General features: G+C 38.0%; 1 protein-coding gene across 1 annotated transcript in view; it reads left to right on the forward strand.

The window, feature by feature from the left end:
• Positions 1-3,129: 3,129 nt before the first annotated feature.
• Positions 3,130-24,039, forward strand: part of dnajc5b.S (DnaJ heat shock protein family (Hsp40) member C5 beta S homeolog) — a 34,563-nt gene continuing 13,653 nt past the window's right edge. Inside the window, exons 1-2 of the mRNA XM_018223758.2 lie at positions 3,130-3,408; positions 10,487-10,600. Of these exons, the coding sequence (XP_018079247.1) occupies positions 10,494-10,600 (107 nt within the window). The 5' untranslated portion in view covers positions 3,130-3,408; positions 10,487-10,493. The remainder of the gene's footprint in view (positions 3,409-10,486; positions 10,601-24,039) is intronic.

A 24,039-nucleotide genomic window follows, 5' to 3' on the forward strand; every position in this document is an offset into this window, starting at 1 on the left:
CACAATATCCTTATTATTATGCTTGTCTAAGAAATCATCCAAGCCACTCTTCAAGGACAAGGAAACTAAAAACTTAAACTAAAGAACTAGCTAGAAATGTTGTATATTATGTTTTGTGCTTCTGTACCAGCCCGAGGCAACCACAGCCCTTTAGCAGTAAAGATCTGTGTCTCCAAAGATGCCCCAGTAGCTCCCCATCTTCTTTTCTGCTGATTGACTGCACATGTTCTGTGCTGCTGTCAGTTACTGAGCTTAGGGATTGACTCAAAATATACAGTACACATAGAATATAAATGTCACAGTATAAGGCTGATTAGTAATTAATATGGCACAATTACTACATACCAGCACAGAAATCAGTGCAACGAGCATCAGAATTTAATAATCAGCCCTGTAGCATCAGCTTATATTACAGACAAACCTCCTTTTCTGCTTGATCATTTGTGACAACCCCAGTGTCGGACTGGCCCACAGGGATACCAGGAAAACTCCCGGTGGGCCTACGTGTCAGTGGGCCCTCCTGCTTCTAAACATTTGGCCTATTTCATGGTCATTACCAATTTCTATGAGAACAAAGAGGATAAATAGATGGATTGATAGATTATAATATGTAAAGAAAAGAGACTAGGAGAATAGAGGTTGAGCGAGGAGAGGAAGAATAATAGTACTGAGAGTGGGCCCCTGGTCTAAGGTCTTTGGGTGGGCCCCTGGTATCCCAGTCCGAAACTGTGTGGGGCCCACTGAGCATGTGAGTGTCACAGACACTTTCCAAGATGGCGACCCCCTGTGACAAGTTTGAAGTCCTGGATCATTGCTGCTATTGACAAGCTGAAAATGTAGCCTGGAGCAATAAGTTCAGTATATAAAATATGGCATTTTTAGCCCTATTAATTTTTAGGGTTTAGTTCTCCTTTAAAAGCATTAACAGAATCAGCCATCACAACATCACCTGGCAGTGCATTCCACAACCTCACTGTCCTGACTGTGAAGAACCCCCTACGTTGCTTCAAATGAAATTTATTTTCTTCTTTATGGGTAAAAAGATCCCCTGCTATTTGTCTATAATGTCCTCTAATGTACTTGTAAAGTGTAATCATGTTCCCTCGCAAATGTCTTTTTTCCAGAGAAAACAACCGCAACCTTTACAGTCTACCCTCATAATTTAAGTCTTCCATCTCTCTAACAAGTTTAGTTGTTTACCCTAGTAAGCTATTAAGTAGAGTCGGATTCTGTCCAGACCTGAAACATCTGATGCTGTAACAAGAATCCTCGATTGCAAGACAAGTCAGGTTTTTATTTTTAGTGTCCTCATGCTACAAAGGGGGAGAAAGTGGAAGCACTCCAGGCTACAAAGAACAAAATAATACGTTTAAAGACAATGGAAGTGCAACTGATTTATCCTATTAATCAATGCACATTCCCTGGTCCCCTGTCTCACAAATAATTCAATATTTATGCAAGTGCATGTGTGTATAAAGACAGGGGGTTTTTAGTTACAAAGTTATGATCATAAAATTGGTAAGCCACCATACCACGTCAAGGCAAACCCCATACGGTGGTCCCTAACGGTTTCTCATGTTAGAGATGTAAAATAATTAGGTTTTAGCTCCCAGGGATTCAGTTTAGTCAGTTTGTTGATGCTTTTTCTTACCGGAGATCACAGAAATCCATTAATTGCATTCATGACTTTTTGATTTAAAAATTAAACCTAGGAAAGAAGGGGAATGGGACAAGAGGTTGTGCATTCAGCAGTTAAGACCATTGTACAAATAAAATAGTTGTGTTTTGATGTAATGTTATTTCATTTCTCTACAGTGTAAATAAGATGCAGACTAAATTCAGTTGATGAAAGGCCTAGTGATTGTCCCATGCACCGTGCTTTCCTTATTAAATATAGTTAAATTATAGCTTTGAGCACTGGCAGTACAGACCGCACACAGATTTCTTTTTTCTGTGATAGTTGGCGCAAACAATAGTGTTATAACTCCGGTATATATAAAGGAGTGTCATAAGTTACACTACAAATACACTTTGTATATCACTGACCAGCACCTACAAATAAACCATTTTTTGGCAACAAATGTCCTATTTCATATACAAGGTTTTCATTATAAAGTTCTATAAAGAGCCATGAAAGCATATTTTAAAGATGCTCTGTCTATTTAAAATCAGCTACAGTGAAACAAAGATACTAGGGCTCATTTACCTCCGCAAGTGCAGTTGTGTTCCCGCAAATTTCTGCGCATTCAGTTGTTTATTAAATCCCATTAATTAAAAATGGGGATTGTTCTTTCTTACTGAGTTTGCATCGTAAATGACCCCAGGACCACCATCATGGGGGAAACAGGGTTACTGTTATATCGGGACCGGAGAAGTTCTGCATCGGAAAGGGGGCCTGGCCGCATCACAAAATTTACGCAAATTGTGTATTAGTGTTACGTTTAAAGTTACATTAAAACATAATGCAATTGACGCAACTTTTGCACAAACTGCCTTGACTTTCCTAGGAACTTATTTAACATACGGTAACTTGCATTAAATAAATGTAACTTGTGTAGCAAGCAAAGACAGTGCAGAGAAGCTTAAAGGAACGTTGACACCACTATTTCACATTAAAAATATCCTTCTAAAGGGAAAGGCAGGGACAAACTCCATTGACCACCATGGTGGGCCTCCAGTCTCACGCTGCTTAGGTGGAGGCTCTCAGTTTTAACTGGATTTTTTTAAAGTATAGAGTACAATTAGACTGATCTAATCTCATTGCAAAATGCATCTCAATCCCTTCTGTGCCTTTATAACCCTCTCTGTTCCATCATGCACTATATTATAGGCTGCTCATCTTTCATTGACGGATTTCCCCAATGGCTACAAAATATCTGCCATTCTGATTCACACTGTCTGTGCCTTGAGTTCTATCCTCAAAAAAAGCACATTTCTGAAGCATCATCCTATTCCGCAGAGCTGTACAATAGAACAATAAACATACAAAATGGCTCAAATACAGATGAATATAGGAGGTACTCAGGAGTGATCTGCTCATTACAGTTTACATTCTAAAATATTTATTCTTAATGCTTGTCCTGCTCCATCATTTCACTCTAGTCGTGTGTTCTTGTGCCTCTTGAAAACATTGAAACAAATAAATAAATGCACATTTTAAAGGGAATGCACTGAATGTAGGGTTTTTCTTCCCAAGTAGGAGAAATGCAGAAGCAGTCATGAATACTGCTCACATCACGACACAAACCTGGACTCATGAATGTTTCAGTACTTCTTCGGTAGTCAAGAGAATTAATAGATAGAATTACAAAGTGACAAAAAAGTAACCAGAGCCTATTTGCTCCACTGACTCCCCTCATCCTACCTAGGAACAACTGAGAGGAGCTGAAGAGATCTTTGTGGTACAAGGTGAGACCCTCTTTTACATTTTACCTGTGATACAACAAAGTATAACATTATTTTTTGTTTTGCAACAATATATATATATATAGGCTTACTTTAGTTCTGTTTATTATCTGCCGATGATATATATTTATCTCCAAGAGTTCCATTGCAAATGTTACACTGAGGAAGAGCTGCCTATCCATTTTGATCCCCTGCTAAATACAAGCTTGATACAAAATTGTGGACCTGTTTTTGGGTTGAAATCATCAAACTAAACGGCGTAATCAGTTTCTAATTTTCTAGGGGCCACATTTACTAAGGGTCGAATATCGAGGGTTAATAAACCCTCGAATTCGACCCTTTAATTTAAATCATTCGTATATCTAATTCAAAGGATTAAGCGAATCGAATTCGAATGTTTGATCGAATAATTTGAACAATTTTAAGCGATCAATCGAAGGATTTTTCTTCGATCAAAAAAAGCTTAGAAAACTGATGAGGAAGGTCCCCATAGGCTAACATTGTACCTCGGTAGGTTTAAACTGCCGAAGTATGTAGTCTAAGTTTTTTTTAAAAAAACAGTACTTTGACTATCGAATGGTCGAATAGTCGAACGATTTTTAGTTCGAATCAAAGTCAAAGGTCGTAGTAGCCTATTCGATGGTCGAAGTACCCAAAAAATACTTTGAAATTTGACGTTTTTTTCATTCGAATCCTTCACTCGAGCTTAGTAAATGCTCGAGTGAACTTGCTACAATTCAGGGTCGCTGATGGCTGCAACTCCCAGCATTGGGAGTGTATTGTGAGTTGTGTCAGGATAATAGTTAAAACAACTAAATGCTGGGAGTTTTAGGCTGTCAGAAGACAAGAGTGGCATAGCTCAGTAACAGGAGGGTGTCCATTTGTCACATCTAGAAGCTGCCTGAAGTAACTGAAATATTCATAAACTTCCTTCATCTTCCTTATATGATATGTTTTTCTACAAACTCTAACTGTACTATGATCCTCATTGCCAAGACTGCATTTGGATGAGGACATGAGATTCTGATAATGGGGCAAAAACTGTTTGTGTAATGGGGAAATTAGTCATTAGTAACTAATTATTTAGTTTCTAAATGGCAGTGGCAGTGTTTCTACTCTGTGGATGGCTATTGACCTGGTTGGTGATTTGATCCAATAATCCATGCCCACAGTTCATTGATCATCACTGTACCCAAAAACAGAACTAGAGGGGGGCAGGCCCTGGCGCAGGACGCGCAGCCGGGCCCCCCTCCGTACACCCGGAACTGGCCGGGGAACATGAGGCGGGCGGACTGCTGGGGGGCCCTGAGGGGGTGCGGGCCCTGGCCCGCTCGCACCCCCTGCTCCCCCGGTAGTTCCGCCCCTGACTGTACCTTGTGACAAATTACAAACTATAAGGAGCTGCACACACTGTACATGAAAAGGGATTCTTATACCATTTAATCCAATCACAAGGGCAGAGGTTCAAACTAATGCTTAGAATAAATACCCCTTTGTATATGTGCAGCTCCCTGTCTTTTGGGGATTTTTTTTAACATCCCTGCACCAAGTCATTTTGGTGTCACATTGGGATTTCTCAAGGGGGCTTCTGCGAGGGCTCTAAGTTCAGACAAATCTCAAACTGTCAAATCAAGGAACAATTGGTGCCAACCAATCTAATTGCTGGAGGGCTGATGTCGGAGAGCTCTGTAATGGCAATTCTTTTAAAATGAATACTGTCAGATAATATTTGCTGAATTGCTGAATTACTGCAAAGTGCTGTAGCGTGATTATGCCACGTGTGAGTGAATGTGTATTATCCATAGGAAGCTAGAATGTGCATCAGTAACTTTGGAGTAAATTAATTAACAAAATGTATGAAAATCATCGTGTGCGTAGACGTCAATAACTACAGTTGAATGATGCTGTCACCAATGTCAAAATCAGAAAGATAACTTTTCTTATCTTTAAGAACCCCCCAAAATGACACTTATTGCCTTCTAACTCCCTGTCTTACACCCAAAGGCCTTGCAAGAGTTTTAAAGCCTTCCATCTTTTCCCAAAAGTATCACCTCACCCCATAACATGTGAATTCTGTCAACTGAACACTCAGCAAAACTCCCACCAACTAGCAACTGCTTTACAGCATACTCACTAATATGTAAAAACTTATTATACCATATCTCATCTATTAGCTTATCAGTATGATGCCTCTTTAAGGGACCAATAAATATTTAACAAGGCACAGATGAGAGGTATACTTAAAGGAAATCTATACCCCTGAACAATGTAGGTCTCTATAAAAAGATATTGCATAAAACAGCTCATATGTAAAACCCTGCTTCATATAAATAAATCATTTTCATTTTAATATACTTTTTTAGTAGCATGTGCCATTGGGTAATCATAAATAGAAAATTGCTATTTTGAGATATAAGGGCCACCGCCTGGGATCCTAGGATTTACGGTGCACACAAACATACCAAACAAACCATACGTTAGGTCACATGAGCCAATTAACAGACAGAGTTCTGTCGTTTGCTTCGCACACTTCTTCCTTTAAGAGTTGGAGCTGCAGTATTTCTGGTCAGGTGATCTCTGAGGCAGCACAGAGAATTTCATAACATAGGTACTCAAGAGAAAAGATGTAAAAGGACAATATTTACTTAAATATATATTGCAGTTTGGTTTCTTCTTTAATATGCCACTTAATATGATCTGTGTTGCTTAAGTATTAATTTTAGGGGTATCATTTCCTTTAAAGTATTTATGGGATCACTAGGGACTCATTTATAACAATCTGCACATGGCAACCAATCAAATGTTCGGTTTCATTGTTCAACCTGCAGTTGCCTGAAAAGGCCAGTGGCTGATTGGTTGCTATGGGTAACTGCCAAGGTGAAAATTTGCCCAGTGATTATAAATGAGCCCGACTGACTATTACCACGAGTACAGTTTCATAAGTCCATGCCAGTAGCTGCTAGATCCTAAGCCAGCTCTCAATGAAAGCTCACCAACTGTAGCCCAACATCAGTATGTATATGAAACAGCAAATTAAGTCAGATATTTGATCTATTAGGGCTTGTTCACATTAATGGCTTTCATCCAACTTTGTAAAAGAGATGTATAAGCCATTATATAAAATTAACTCCCAGGTTGTGGAGAACACAGTGAGCTCTGCAGTGCAAATCACTTTTATAAAAATGTATGCATAAAAACACCAGAAATAGTTGTGAATAAAGGGCTTACGATTTATTCACTATATCAGTTTTATCTCAGATCTAATATCCTGCAGATTGTAACTATTGTATCTCCTGCTCATCCCCAGTGTTTCTAAACCAATGTGGGTGTGGTTGGGCAGCATGCCGCCCCCTATAATCCTGCCGCCATAGATCCGGGCCTCCTGGGCCTTGGTGGCCTCTCCACAAATCCAGGCCTGTGAATATGGCATTGACTGAGTTAATCATCACTGTATTGGGGAGTGCGGGAGGGGGAAGGCCTGTAGGCATCCTCCCAAATGCTCACTTACTTGCACTCAAATTAAAGGAGAACTAAACCCTAAAAATTAATATGGCTAAAAATTTCATACTTTATATACTAAATTTATTGCACCAGCCTAAAATTTGAGCTTCTCAATAGCAGCACTATGCCATGTAGTATTTATCTGTGTTAATTACTAACCAGCCTTATATTGTGACATTTGTGACTGTATATTGTGAGTGGGTGACAGTAGCACAGAGCATGTGCAGTGAATCAGCAGAAAAGAAGATGAGAGCTAGTGGGGCATCTTTGGAGACACAGATCTTTACTGCTAAAGGGCTTTGGTTGCCTTGGGCTGGTACAGAAGCCCAAAACATACGTACAAGGTACTGTTCTGTTATTACAGAGAAAAAGGGAAAAAAATTAAAATCTGGATTATTTGGATAAAATGGAATCTAAGGGAGATGACCTTCCAGTAATTCGGAGAATTGTGGATAATGGGTTTCCGGATAACAGTTCTGATTTTGTGTTAATACGAGTTATTGATTGACACACTGTTAAAACACTTTTCCTTTAGAATAGAGGTAGGACAATAATACCACATGGTATAGAGTGATACAGAATACAGTACATCCCCTATGTAGATTACCCCATTGTTTCCTGTTTGGGGAGAAATCACCTGTCTTTTGGGGAACCATTAATATACTTCTTTTAGAATCTCTTCCCATTCTGATTTAGTAACCCACTCAGTAAATGATTGATTTTTAAATGTCTTAAAGTGCACACATTTGTACTAAAAATGAATATAATACACAAAAGCCATGAATATCTTGTAAATTATATCCTTATAAACGGTGAGTTCTGATGTCATCAGTTATAAACGGTGAGTTCTGATGTCATTTCTGTCACATGACTCACTAAAATTAGTGTATTATAATAAATAAAGTACCCCCAGTTGCAAAATATGAGGATATTAGAAGTTACCTCGGAGTTTCATGACCTGTATAAAAACACTCGGCCTTCGGCCTCGTGTTTTTATATGGTCATGAAACTCCTCGGTAACTTATAATATCCTTATATTTTACAAGAGGGGGTACTTTATTCACTATATATTACATGCTGAATTATATGCAGAATTCTGGGAGTGAAGTTGTGTTGCACTGGTTCCAGAGAAAAAACATATGGCCTTTTTTAACTCAGTTCTGTAAAATAACAGGAGAGAGGAATATTTTATAGTATTGGCATGCAAATCTTACGTACAATCTGTTAGACATCTTTCAGTCTATTAAATGTAAAATCATAGATACCACACAAAAGTAATTAGAAGACCTTGTGTGAATTGGCTAATGCTTGTATTGTCATTAAATGAAGGGAAAAGCAACAGCAGAACAGTGGAAACTACAAGAAAATGTGAAATGAGGCAAAGAGTTTCTGGATGCTGGATAGTAGAAAGGAAATTAATAGTGAACTTTCTCACCTATTATTATGTTTAAATTTCCCTTTATTGTATACATGGTCATCAGGTTTTTGTTTGGCTTGGAGTGTTGGTTTATAGCAGAGCAGTCCTATTCCTCAAGGTGTCATATAGAGAAGCTAATGGAAAGAGCAGTGCAAAGAGTGATCACAGCAGCAAAGAAATGTGTTAACCAGTTTGGTGGATTTAACGGTAGCACATCATAATCTTGACACGTCAGCTACATTTGTGAAGAAGAAGAAGAATTCAGGCTAATCACAGCTATAATAGGGAAGAAGGAAAAGAAACTGTAGTTGATAGGATTTTTATTTTTAATATATATATGTGGGATCCGGGAATGAACCTGCAGGTGGCCCCACTAGGAACACAGGAATAACACACACAAAGTATTGGTTAAACTGAATAACTGTTTATCTGAAATATAAATGGGCACCTAATACATGCAGCACTCTTAACCATTGGCAATAGAGCCTCACTGACTCATTTGTTTGCATAATCTGTCCAGCTAACTAAAGAATAATGTTAAAAATGGACTTATGTAGTACATTCAATCACTTGCCCTTCACATTGAAAGATAGGGTGGGAAGTTACAATAAGTCCTAAGGCTCATGTCAGTATCAGTATTATCAGTATTTGGTCATCATGACGAAAATGAACAGAATGACAATGAGCTCTTTACCTCAAAGTACTTTGCTAATATGGCATTTGGTTGTATTGGCAAACAATCAAGGAACTTCAGTAGTAGGGATATTATGGTTAGCTAAACCTCTCATATTGCAGTAATGAAAGCATTAAGGAAAACTTTACCTCCGAATAATGTTGTGCTTTATAAAAAATACAGTTTATAAAATAAACAGCTCATGTGTAAAATCCCACTTTATCTAAATAAACCATTTTGATAAAAAAAAAATCAACTTTTTTTAGTAGTTTGTGCAATTAGGTAATCCTAAATATAAAATTGCCATTTTAAGTAGTGATGGGCGAATTTGTCCCGTGTCGCTTTGAAACAAATTTTGCGAATTTCCTGTGAAATTCGCGAAACTGGCGAAAAATTTGTGAAATGTCGATTTTGACACCGGCGACTATTAAAGTCAATGGGCATTCGTTTTTCGACACCCGCAAATTTTCACAAGCGAATTTTTGCGTCAAATTCGCAAATTTATTCGCCAGCGGCGAAACGGACTAATTCGCCATAAATTGATGCCTGGCGAATATATTCGCCCATCACTAATTTTAAGTACTAAGGGTCTCCGCCTGGAATCCTATGGTTCAAAGTGCACACAAACAAACCAAGGGCACACATCCATGTTAGGTTACACGGGCAAATTACTGGACATAGTTCTGTCTTTTGCTTCCATGCTTCTTCCTATTACAGTTAGAGCTACAGTATTTCTGGTCAGGTGATCTCTTAGGAAGCAAACAGACCATCACAAAATGGTGGCTCAAGAAGAGATGAAAATGTAAAAGAAGAGATGTAAAAGGGCAATATTTATTGATATACAGTATATATACACATATACTGTATATATATTTACAGTATATATATATACAGTATATTCCAGCTTTGGAAGATTTTTTAATAGGCCATATAATATTATATAAACTGTATATCATATTATTACTGATTAATCTGTAGCTTAAGTATTCATTTTTGGGGTATGGTTTTCCTTTCAAACCAATGCACAACAGTAATATGGCAAAACATTCTTAATAGTCTTTTTTTAATTTTTTAGTTGCTCAAAACATTGAATACTAACTTTGAATGTACAGTGGCTCGGTGTCTAGTACTGCTTGGGTTTGACTCCTACCTGTAAGAAGTCTGTAAATTCTCCCTGCGTCTGCTTGGGTTTTTTCCCATTCCCTCCACTTTCCGCCAACACTCCAAAAAACACGTTAGCAACTTTATTTTAAATGAACTGACTTTAGTGCATGAACAGAGACCTAAGCTTGTAAATTCCTCTGGGGCAGGGCCTGATAAACAACTTGTGTAAACATGTTGGCCTTATATAAGTTAAGGATACAAATAAACAGGGTTATCCATATCATATGAAACAGAATACATTTGATATGAAATAGAATATATTTAGGGTTTGGATGGTATTTTGATTTGCAGAAATATAACAGACCATGTTTTGTTTTGCATTCCAGGCTCATAATGGCTGAACAAAGATCTCGGTCTTTGTCTACTTCAGGTGAAGCTTTATATGAGATTCTTGGCTTAGAAAAGGGGGTCACGCACGATGAAATTAAGAAGTGTTACAGGTATGATTTTTTGAAGTCCTTCTGAAATAATGATAATTTAAAAAAAAAATAGGTATTCGCCAAGAAAAAAACAAACATATTTCACCAAGTATGGATTTATTTCAATGCTACATATATTTGGACATTTTTTAAATATTTAAATGATGTACAATTGGAAAGCATGAATACTATGGAAAGCTGAATCGTGTAATTTGTAATAAGTAAAAAAGAATATAATTTAGGAAAAAAATGCAAAGGTAGTTTTTTTTTTTTTTATTAGAGTTATTACAAAATGTGTAAAATGTGCTCATTTTCATTTACTACAGTTTCTTACTATTTATGTAACCGTGAGTAAATTCTCATGTTTACATTTTTACAGAAATGACTTTTAATTATAATGTGCTTCCTATTCTGAGCAATTCCCATCTTGTTAAAAACCAGTTGCCTTTTGTAATGTATGAAAGTGTTTCTACCTTTTTTAGGTCAGTCTGTGACCTACTTGTCCCCATGCAGCTTCTAATTTTGAGCTGGATTATCTATCTCCTTTTGCTTTTTTAATATAACTCATAATGTTGCCAACAATAGAATCTCAGACTAAATATAATTTATCTTAAACTGTAACTGTGTTTGATATGTCACAAAAAAGTGAGTTGACTTCTAGCTTTCCTAATAAGATATTGCAGAAGAATATATAAAATAGTTCAATGGGATCTTTACCTTTTTTTTCCTATGTCCTTTATAAAGAATCAACTGAACCTTGAATAGGTGCCAGTGTTTTCTGATTGTTTGCCCATATTCTTTTTTCGGTCCTCCTATAGGCCTTTTGTGCTGTTATAATCCCATTAAGTCTAGTTTCTATGAGAAGTTTCTATCTAGTTGGCATTGAGCTGATTTTAATGTTTTCTATGCTTTCTACAAGATGGCCAGATGTAATCAAAATTGCACATAGTTAGAAAATTTAGCAAAGTCTGTTCATAGCCTGTACCAAGCCCAATACAATAACTAAGTACGGTAATGAGGCACAGTCCAGAAACTAATATCAACCTTGGTCTTGAGTTCTAAATCATTAGGTTTCTCCTTGCAGCTTCAACAAGGAATGTCAAGGGTCAAGACTAAAGACCAGCAATGTAATTCAAAGCCAGGACCTAGTCTTCATGTGTGTTTTTTTCCCTGTCTTTTCAAAGAGCTGGTAAATTGTCATGGTGCCCCAATTTGTGGCAGTACGGATACTGTTCATGCAATGGTCTACTCATTAATTGCTAATGCTGTGGCTGCCAGTTTGCTAATTACTAGTGAATGACTACTTGTGAGTCATGTTTAATTAAAGTAAACTTCAAAAAGATTATTTTATGGCAACAGCCTTTGTAGGTTAATAAAGCATAATGAAGTCAAATTAGCTTGGATTTATCTAGGATTTAATAACTGCCAATAATGTTGTCACTTTCAATCACAGCAAAGTTGATAGAAGCGAAACTCATTAATTGAACATAGTCATATAAATGCTTTCTATAAAAGGAATTATACACATAAATATATATATATACAGAATATATATGCACACACACTTCATTTTTAATGCTTTTGAACTTAATTAGCACCTATAAAGATCCAGCCTTAGCTGTAGCGTAGCAAAGAAATCTTTGGAGGGAGCCCGGCACACAGTAACTTCTGGGACCCACCTGCCAGCTCCCCATCCACAAGCGCTGGGTTATGAGAGACAGCAGCTTGGGAAGAGGGATTTCTAAGACTACGGAGGAAGCCTACCAAACAGTCTGGGCCCCTTGTCTTGGTCCCCCTTGTGACTGTGGGGTCTGCTTCCTCTATAGTTACACCATTTATATCTATAAAACATTTATACATTTCATCACAGTCCAACAAATATGTTACAGCATAAATTATTGTTTAGAGTTCTATAGTTGGTCATCAGATCTCAACAGGAGTACAGATCTCCTAAATGGGTTCTCTGCGCTCTTCGAATTTAAAATTGATTTGGCACTATATCTCTCTTTTTTATTAGATAAAACGTTTGGTCCTGTCTTAGAAATACAAACAGGTGGCAAACAGGAGCTACTTGCTCGGTTCTTCTCTTCTTTCACTTCGATCTATTTTTCACTCTAAGGGGCCTCCATCTTTGTGGTGTCCCAGGGATTTAGAAAATAATAGGCAGTAGCTTTTGGGACAACTCCACCTTTCTCCATTTTTCCATTTTCTATTCTTCTTTTTTTTGAATCTGAGCAAGTGGCCCCTTTTTTTTAACCATTTTTTAATTTTGGAATCCAGATTAATCATGTCTTTTCACAATTTTTAATTCATTTTTTTGTGGAATCCTATTAATTCTATCTCCGCACTAGCACTTTATATTTAATAATATTTTAAGCAAATAGTTGGTCACTCAATCTATGTAATATTATGGTGTCCTACTCCAATTAATTGTTGGAATGAACTGGGAATTGTAATTAATAATTTTTTTTATTTTTTTATTAGCACTTTATAAATCACCTCACCTCATTAATTTATTTACAGATACATTTTATTGGATTTAATTAATTGTATTTATTTGGTCATTAATAATCCATTCTAAGGAATTATCTATGTAGTATTGTCTTTATTGGGCTACTGGATCACAAGCACTTGCACTTTGATTGAGGGTTTATTTGGTGATAACTGGAGAGTGGTAATTCCTCATTTATAGGTCATTATAGACTGATTATAGTTTATTATCAGTCTAGACTGATTATAGTTTATTATATTATATAGGAAATTTTCTGTAGTAAAGGTCAAACGGGGTACTTTTTTATCTTCTTACTGAGAATTATATCTATTCAAGTTATATCCCTGCCTTGACCTTTGGTTATTAAAGTAGATAATCAAGGTATCAAATCCTTACCTTTTATCTTTCCTTAGTCTGCATTTGTTTTTGACACAGTGAACCTTTACACCAAATCTGTTTGTTGATGGATCATAAAGCCACACCTCTTTTCATTATGTACCTGTATTGCAAATAAATGGCTTATTGATGATGTCACTATAGCTCAGCTTAATGAATCTGGAGTATTCTGCTAATATTGCGCCTTTGCATTGCGGCAAATGCTGATGTAACATTTTCTTTTACTTTTGTAAAAGTGCCATCCACCCATCACCATTTGTATATGATTTCATCACTGCAAATAAGCAAAGACGCACAGATTTCTGATTGAAAAGCAAATTGACTTCTCTTAAGATGGAATTTCCTATATAAATGCAAATTGGGATTTTTCTATTATTATTATGGAATAATAAGTGGAAACTATCAGAATAAACTACTATTACAAAAGAATGCTATAGAAATCTTCCTAATATACTGAAAAGCAATGCTGGAAATCAGTTTTAACCCAAGGGCAAGTATGCAAATTCTATTGACCCTTAAATCTTTAAACTGTATAGTCTTTAAAACCTTCAGCTTGTATAGACCCTATAACGTAATCTAACATATAACACCTTTCATACTATTCTGTATACATCATCGTAAGTACTACCGGTTCAACTGCAGTTGCAGCCATTCCAAGGCTAGTGTCTTATGATGGTTCAATTATCACCAATGGGCAGGGTGCAAAGTGCAAAAAAAACAAGCCTAAGCTGCCTTGTTTTCACATAATGCCTACATTTCCCCCTACATTTGGCAACACTGTTTTCATGAGGGGCAGGATGGGGGAGGCATACAGGCAAAGCTGATGGGTAGATCAATGTGTCAAAATGTGTTTAACTGCCTTGGGCAGTTTGAATTCCATTCTGTGCTATGATATCATCATCATCATTTATTCATATAGCGCTGTCAAGATAGGCAGTGCTTTATGATATAGTAGTGGTCACTGCTCTGCAGCAGCATTATTACCCATTGGAAACCTTGCTCTTTTTGTTTAGTTGCCTGTAAGGTTAATACGGCCCTGTTCCTAGTCATATTTTTTGATGACTCACCTAGGCCAAAACATGTTCCAAGTAGGGCTGTAATGAAGGCGCATACGTCGGATTCTTCTTTGGATGGAGTCGCTATATAAGAGGAACTGTATAAAATATATTCCTTTATTGATCAGACTTGATTAAAATCACGAAATCCAGATGTACAAGGCAGGGGAGTGCATGGCTCAACGCGTTTCGTGACTACAAGGTCACTTCATCAGAAGCTTCTGATGAAGTGACCTTGTAGTCACGAAACGCGTATATAGCGAATCCATCCAAAGAAGAATCCGACGTGTGCGCCTTCAATACTGTGTTTGTCTTATCCACATGACCAGAGTGGAACGTTGGGATTTTGGATAGAGCGCTCACCCAGTCCCACGTACGGACCCTGTTCGTGTACAACTTCAAGTTGTCCAAGTAGGGCTGTGGGGGTTTGTGCTGAACTTTAGAAGTGCCCAACTTTTACCTCTGTGTGTGCCGTTTTATACTTTTGCGTCTGCGTGCCCCATACCTTCCGAGACAACAGAGTGGGGTGGGTACACCAGGTTAGGGTGGGGTGTGGGTGCTCACATTTTTTATCAACCAGCACATCTAGCACACTAGTTCCAATGGTCTCTTATGCCTATATGGCTTGCACAGTATGGTCAGATGCTAAGGTTTTTCAAAGGGAGAGAAAATCTTATCTTCACTCGGGGATTTAAATAAAAAAAGCTTTCTGGTTCTTTTGCTGAGTAAATGTTGTGCAGTTTGAAAAATTGTCACATGAACAAAATGTGTTTAATTTTCGGCAAAGCAAAATGGGTCATCTTCACCCATCACTATTTGGAGGGATTTCACCGGATGCACTACACAATTAGATCTTAAAAGTGTTTTGAAAAGTCTGCAGCCTTTGTATTAATATCCCTTTTCTGGTTGTCCCCCGTCATATGGAGAAAACACTTCTAGCTGAGGTTTCTGTTCTGCTAAATAAAAAATAAAAATGTTTTATTTTGGCCAAAATGTTATGACATTTTACAAATCACTCTAGAGGACACATTTATAACCCGGAAACTATGTTTCCAAATTCAATATAGCAATAATTGACAACTAGTACTTAGTCATCAGGATTCTTGTATTGTAGGATTACAGGGTTGGACCACAACCCCCTTCAGCCCTCCTCCCCCCACCAGTATGTGCACCTTTTTTTGTTGTAGCAGAGGCCCGAAAGGGAGGTTGGGGGCAACAACTCTGGATTTGGGCAGGGAGCAGGACTGGGCTGATGGGGTCCACAAGAGCCAGAGCCCACTGGGTTGTTTCCCAGTATCCAGGCAGCCCAATCTGACCCTGTATGATTGTAAACACCACATGTCTCTGTCTTTTTTCATCCAATAAATTAAAAAGGTTGATTGTCCTGTAGCCACATAAGTCCAGTACCACCACACAGCAATTAAACAAGGAAAAGATAATCATGGTGGTGTCAATATGAGCATCCATCCTATGTTGTCAGTAATGTTATCGTGCTATGTGTACAATCGACAGAATCATTTACATATATTGATATGTGTGATAGATTGGTAATCTAAATGAAAACTCATGGATTTGGGAAGGCTGTGTTAAATCTATTGTATTTCATTAAGATCCTGTCAAAGAATAGTTTTAGCCAAGATCCAACAACATGCTCTGCTCTTTCTATACATATAACTTCATTTAAAATGGATATTGAGATTACATAGTAAGTAAGGTTGAAAAAAGACAGATGTCCATCGAGTTCAACCTTTTTTTTTTTTAACTATCTGCCAGTTGATCCAGAGGAAGGCAAAAAGCCCATCTGAAGCCTCTCCAATTTGCCTCAGAGGGGGAAAAATTCCTTCCTGACTCCAAAATGGCAATCGGACTAGTCCCTGGATCAACTTGTACTATGAGTTATCTCCCATGACCCTGTATTCCCTCACTTGCTAAAAAGCCATCCAACCCCTTCTTAAAGCTATCTAATGTATCAGCCTGTGCAACTGATTCAGGGAGAGAATTCCACATCTTCACAGCTCTCACTGTAAAAAACCACTTCCGAATATTTAGGCGGAACCTCTTTTCTTCTAATCGTAATGGGTGACCTTGTGTCAGCTGGAAAGACCTACTGGTAAATAAAGCATTAGAGAGATTATTATATGATCCCCTTATATATTTATACATAGTCATCATATCACCCCTTAAGCGCCTCTTCTCCAGTGTGAACATCCCCAATTTGGCCAGTCTTTCCTCATAGCTAAGATTTTCCATACATTTTACCAGCTTAGTTGCCCTTCTCTGTACCCTCTCTAATTCAAAAGTGTCCTGTTTGAGTGATGGAGACCAAAACTGTATGGCATATTCTAGATGGGGCCTTACAAGTGCTCTATACAGTGGAAGAATGACCCCCTCTTCCCTTGACTCTATGCCCCTTTTAATACAGGTCAAGACCTTATTTGCCCTTGATGCTGCTGACTGGCATTGCTTGCTACAGCCAAGTTTATCATCTACAAGGACTCCAAGGTCCTTTTCCATAATGGATTTGCCTAGTGCAGTCCCATTAAGGGTATAAGTGGCTTGGATATTTTTACATCCCAGGTGCATGACTTTATATTTATCAACATTGAATCTCATTTGCCACTTAGCTGCCCAAATTGCCAGTTTGTCAAGATCATGTTGCAAGGATGCCACATCCTGGATGGAATTAATTGGGCTGGATAATTTAGTTTCATCTGCAAACACTGATACATTACTTACAACACCCTCCCCTAAGTCATTAATGAACAACTTAAATAAAAGTGGACCCAATACTGAGCCCTGGGGGACCCCACTAAGAACCTTACTCCAAGTAGAGAATGTCCCATTAACAACCACCCTCTGAACCCGATCCTGTAGCCAGTTTCCTATCCACGTGCAAACTACTTCATTGAGCCCAACAGACCTTAGTTTAGAAAGCAGTCGTTTGTGGGGCACAGTATCAAACGCTTTGGCAAAATCCAAATAGATCATATCTACTGCCCGCCCCCCACTATCCAGAATCTTACTTACCACATCATAAAATGCAATCAAATTCGTCTGACATGACCTATCCTTCATAAAGCCATGCTGATTGTTGCTCATAATGCCATTCATTAGGACAAAATTTTGAATGTGATCCCTTAACAAGCCCTCAAATAATTTGCCCACCACAGATGTCAATCTTACTGGCCTATAATTGCCAGGCTGAGATCGTAATCCCTTTTTAAATATTGGAATAACATCAGCTTTTCTCCAATCCATAGGCACCATACCAGATGACAGTGAATCTGAGAAAATCAGAAATAAGGGCTGGTCTAAAACTGAACTAAGCTCTCTTAGAACCAGGGGGTGCAGGTTCCATTACCTTTATAGTATTAACTTCTAACATTTTATTTTAATAAGTAGGGACCCTGAGATTTAGATATGGTCTATTCAGACAGTCTCCCTGATATTTGGCAACCTAAAGTGGCCCTGGTGGTTCTTTAATTCACCCAGGCAGCTATGTGCCTTTTCCTAGGTCCATATTATTTTAAGGTTTGCCCACTAGATGGCTGCATGTAAAAGTATAAAGGGGCCTAGTCCCATGTGCTCAGGGTCTTTCCTGAGACCTAAGCTTTTTTGGCAGGGTTTTACAGGCCCAGTGCTATTGTCTGGTGAAGTTTATGTAGGAGAAGGTAGTGATTGTTAGTTTTGGCATAGTTGCTCTAGGAGCCAGAGGAAGGCTCAGGGGCAGTGGCATAACTAGATGTTACTGTGCCCCAGAGCAAATTAATTTTAAGGCTTCTAAAATATCCAGTGGTTGTCCTATTTTACCAATATATGTTGAAATTGCTCTTTATTTGGACCTCATGGGGCCCCCCTGCAACCACAGGGTCTGCTTCCTCTGTATTTACAACCCTGTTCAGTAAAGATAGTTAGAGGCTTCCACTCCAACAAGGAAATATAGTGGGGTTAGGACCCCGTGGTGAGTCCACCACTAGTGCAGGGACTTCAGTGGGTGAGTTGAGGACCTGGTAGGGTGCCAGATACAAGACCCCAAGCTGAGGATCCCTACGCACAAAGTTCTACTCTATGGGAGGAATTGCCCCAGGAGTGTGGTAACCTATTTCTTGATTATTTCACCTCTGGCAGGGATTCTGCTGCTATTACACTGAATTATATCAAAGTGCCTGTAAATGGCCTCATTTGAACTGTTCCTGTTAATAAACCAGTCATTTTGCTGCAAGAAAACCTTTCTGTAACTGGATCCTTTGCTACACGGAACAACACAAGGTACAGGGAGTTGCTGGGAGTTACTCAGGTACAAGTGGGTTAGTGGCACAATACAAGCAGCAGTAGTCCTGTTCACACACTAAAATACACACAGCTGAAGGATGTGCTGCATAAGTAATAACAATTCATTCCAATGCTAGCTGCAGATTTAACTAGATCTTGTCTAGCCATACAGCATGTATCTACATAAATATTTTATATGTCCTGGGTGATATAACAACACTGCAAATGTCAAGTCAAGTTAAAATATCACTAAAATATCATGTGGTCGGACTGCAGCACACTGTCAGCTTGGTCTCATCAGATATCCCAGTAGGAGTCATTGGTGTGCAAAATGCAATTTTCTGATGCAAATCCAATGTTTTCTACCCACATTGCAGTGGATTTTCCCAGAATTCCATACCTCCCAACTCTCCCGTTTTGATCGGGACAGTCCCACTTTTGACAGCTCAACCCGCACTCACGCGTTTGTACTGGAAAGTCCCAATTTCTCTGCACTGAACAGCCAAAAAAGATACAATGTTTCTAACGTAATTGGCTCTTGGCAGAGAGCCCAGAATAGATACTTAAGGTACATTTGTAACAGTTTTGTCTCTTGGGAGAATTTAGACTCACAGCTTAAAGGGAAATCCATCTTCATTAGTAAAACTGTAATAAAACATAAAAACTACAGAAATGTGTTCAAACTTTCATAACCTCGGAAATCTTGTAAAATGGGCATGGCAATTAGGGGATGTGGCCACAAAAAGGGGCATGGTCAAAAAATTCACCTCACTACACGTGGCAAATATTTTTGTCCCTCTTTCAGTTTCCAGAATGTTGGGAGGTATGGAATTCCAATGTTGTTTCAACCACCCAGTAACCATGACATTAGTGTGTGTGTTTATTTTGGCTCAAGTCTGTGGAAACCCTGGAAGTACTGCCATGTTTAGAGTGGCAGCGAATTTCCCAGCACTTTGTGGAGGAAATGTGCCTTTTAATGATCTCCTGTGCACTGCAAGCAAACATTCATAAATCAGGAGCCTATTAAGTGAAATTCAAGATCATCTTTTTAACACTATTCTCAAAGTTTATGAATATTATATACATATTTATATATTAATTTTCCAGAATCGTCAGTTGAAAAAATCTTGCCAGTGGGATATATTTACAGTTATGGGACCTATTATCCAGAAAGCTTGGGACCTGGGGTTTTCAGATACTGGATCTTTCTGTAATTTGGATCTTCATACCTCAATTCTACTAGAAATCTTGAAATCAAATTTAAATAACCTCAATAGGCTGGTTTTGCTTCCAATAAGGATTAATTATATCTTAGTTTGGAAAAAGTATAAGGTACTGTTTTATTATTACAGAGAAAAAGGAAATCATTTTTTAAAAATAAGGATTATTTGGATAAAATGGAGTCTATGGGAGATGGCGTTTCCGTAATTCTGAGCTTTATGGGTAATGAGTTTCTGGATAACGGATCCCTTACCTGTATTTTCTAATCTATTTTTTGTGTGTCTTTAAACAGTCACATTAAGAAAAATGAATGGGCAACTCAATTTCCATTACAAATGTTTTTTCCCCCCACAAATAAACGCAATCGCGTTTCCCATAAATATGTGATCAACCAGGCACACACTTAGGGGCAGATTTATCAAGGGTCGAAGTGAATTCGAGGGAATTTTCAAAGTAAAAAAATTCAAAGTAACTTTTTGGATACTTCGACCATCAAATAGGATGCTACGACTTCGAATTTACTTTGAATTCGATTTGAAGTAAAATAGTTTGAATATTCGATAATCGAAGTACTGTCTCTTTAAAAAAAACTTCGACTTATATTTCACCAAATTAAACGAAGTGCTATGTTAGCCTATGGGGACCTCTAGACCATTTTTCTAAGTCTTCATACATCGAAGTATAATCGTTCGATCATACGCTAAAATCGTTCGTATCGCTCGATTGAACGAATTTACTTTGATCGTTCGATGGCAAAATTCAGTGAAAAATACTTTGACTTCGATATTCGAAGTATTTCAATTTGATGGTCGAATTTCGAAGTATTTTTGACTTCAAATTCGACCCTTGATAAATCTGACCCTTAAGTCGTGTGTTTTTTTAGAACTTTCATGAAAAGATTATGAATTAAAAAAATACAATAAAGATTACCATTGCTATGAAATGTGGGGGGCTATGCTGCTATAAAAGGAAGATTTCTAGGTATTTCCATCTAGGAAGATATCTAGGATTTTATAGAAAATCAAATATATTTTATATGAATAGTAACGTAAATGAATTTTGTACACAAACACTACAGATAATATACAACAATTCATGAAGACTTGGACACCAAATATTTACTATGAAAAGTATTTTTTCTAAAAAAAATATGTTTTCGAAAATAAATGCAATGCGGCCACCTTTTAAAATGCTATTAAAAAAATTTGCTAGAGCGCCCCAGGTCTGAGATACTCTGGCCACAAACAGCTTTGTCCTTAGGAAACTTTGGAATCTTTTGAGCAGAAAGAAAATCTCTCAAGATACAGCATTTTGCTGTGGAAAAGTAATCACCCTCTTCTTTAAACTTATAAAAACAGAAGGGTCCAGATAAAATATTTACAATAACCATGCACTGAAGATTTCAGCAGATGCCGAGCAAAGCCCATAGCCAAGAGCTGTATTTAATATATAAGCAGTTGGCAGCAACCTTCTATCTACTGCTCGTATGGAACTGTATAAATGCACATGCAATTTACTGCTACGATCACTGAAAAGCTCTGATGCCTCCTGTGAATCATGACAAGTTAATAAATTGATATTAAATTACTTTTTCACATTTAAAGGATTAATAAAACTCTATCTACCCTGATATTTGATTTTTTTTAAATCATGAATATTTGTCTCCTTCTATCTGAGTTCTAGTTCAGCTGAACCCTTTGACACTCCCTGAACAGGACATAATCTTAAATTCAGGTTGGGTGTCCTTACACATAAACACGATCAGACAACAGAGTCAGAAGAAGCAGTGGGACAAATTCTATCTCTGTCTGGGCACTTTGTAATGTGTTTATTTAGATCTGACCCATGAACTCCGTAGAGCTTATTTTCTTTCTCTTGAAACTTATTGGCTTTAAATGTTGTCATATATGGCAAGAGTGATTTGTGTCTGTCTCTCATTATGTAACACCCCCATTTTGTTACTTAAAGGGATACTGTCATTGGAAAAAACATTTTTTTCAAAAGGAATCAGTTAATAGTGCTGCTCCAGCAGAATTCTGCACTGAAATCCACTTCTCAAAAGAGCAAACAGTTTTTTTTATATTGAATCTTTAAATCTAACACGGGGCTAGACATTTTGTCAATCTCCCAGCTGCCCCTGGTCATGTGACTTGTGCCTGCACTTTAGGAGAGAAATGCTTTCTGGCAGGCTGCTGTTTTTCCTTCTCAATGAAACTGAATGTGTCTCAGTGAGACATGGGTTTTTACCATTGAGTGTTGTTCTTAGATTTACCAGGCAGCTGTTATCTTGTGTTAGGGAGCTGTTATCTGGTTATCTTCCCATTGTTCTTTTGTTTGGCTGCTGGGGGGAAAAGGAAAAGGGAGGGGGTGATATCACTCCAACTTGCAGTACAGCAGTAAAGAGTGATTGAAGTTTATCTGAGCACATGACTTGGGGCAGCTGGGAAATTGACAATATGTCTAGCCCCATGTCAGATTTCAAAATTGAATATAAAAAAATCTGTTTGCTCTTTTGAGAAATGGATTTCAGTGCAGAATTCTGCTGGAGCAGCACTATTAACTGATTCATTTTGAATTTTTTTTTTTCCCATGACAGTATCCCTTTAAACCAAACAGTGCCACAAATATCTGCTAAAATGGCAAGACAAAGAAGGGATTACAACGTCTATAATAAATATTCCTGGGATAACAGGTATTGGAAATGGCCTCCTTCACCACCAGTTTATACATCCAAAAATAAATGAAGACAATAATATCTGGGTGGTTGCAATGGGGTAGGCACAGAGAAGACACAGAAAACTCAATTTACTATGTCCAGGGCAGGATGAAAAGAGCAAAAAATGAGGGCAATCTGCCCACAACAGAGCACAGAGACATGTGGCTGCCTCCATAAAGACAGCACTGCCATGTTCAAGAGGTTTGGTGGAAGTTGCTTTTTAGCTATCTCATCCCCTAATTATCCCCTAAATTGCACATAAACTTTTTTTTACCTGTGAGCCACATTCAAATGTAAAAAAAAGTTGGAGAACAACATAAGCATGAAAACAATTCTTGGTGCTGCTAAATATGGGCTGAAATTGACTATTGGTATCTCCTATGTTGACTTGCAGTCTACAGTTGACTCTGATTGGCAGCACACCCTGGGGGTCATTTATAAAGTTTGTGCAGCGCATATTTATTCGCAAATGGTTGTTTTGCCCATGCTTTTTCCTGAACGCTAAAATATTGCACTGCTGTGCCCGTCTTTCCGTTTCTTGCGAATTCGCATTGTGAATATATTTTCGCAAATGGCTCGCAAATGAGGGTCTTTGTGTGAGTACAGGCACTGTGCGAGGTTGTTGTGCCCGAAAATAGTGTTGAAATTAACTTATATACGCAATTTGCAAAACTGTTTGTGAATATTTTCTCTGCCACCAAAGTTGTGGCGTTATTCAAACGCAGAGTGTGCGCATAAATATTCGCAATTAGCTATTTTTGCCATATTTAAAAACCCCTTTAGACATTCGCAGTGTTAAAAACAAATTGCAAATCTGTTTGCACACTCTTATTCAGCTTTAGAAATATAACCAGGCGCAGGGCAAATATATTCACTGTGTGAACCAATCTGCCCTGCGCAAAGTCTATAAATGAGCACCCTTGTTTTTATGCAACTAAAGCTTGCCTTTAAGCCAGGAATTCAAACAGAAGCACCCGGTCGGCTGGGAGCTGGGAGCAACACCCAAGGGGTCAGAGGGCAACATGTTGCTCTTCAGCCACTGGCTGGGGATCATTGATCTAGACTTAAAAGTCAGAGAGCATGGAAGGGCACAGCCTGAAGTGGGGCCATACACATCATCTGTCTGGGTGGTCTTTGGCAGTTACTTTCTGTCAAGGATTACAGGCTTGACACAGACTATTTGGACCCATTAATAGGGTAGCCTTGTGACATTGCATACAGCTAAAGAGAAGGTAGAGTACTTACGGATGCATCCAGATCACTGCAAAGACGCTTACTGATCATAAAACAGCACTCAAGAAGGGACAGG

Source organism: Xenopus laevis, chromosome 6S (genome assembly GCF_017654675.1).
Source record: "Xenopus laevis strain J_2021 chromosome 6S, Xenopus_laevis_v10.1, whole genome shotgun sequence".
Lineage (NCBI taxonomy): Eukaryota > Metazoa > Chordata > Amphibia > Anura > Pipidae > Xenopus > Xenopus laevis.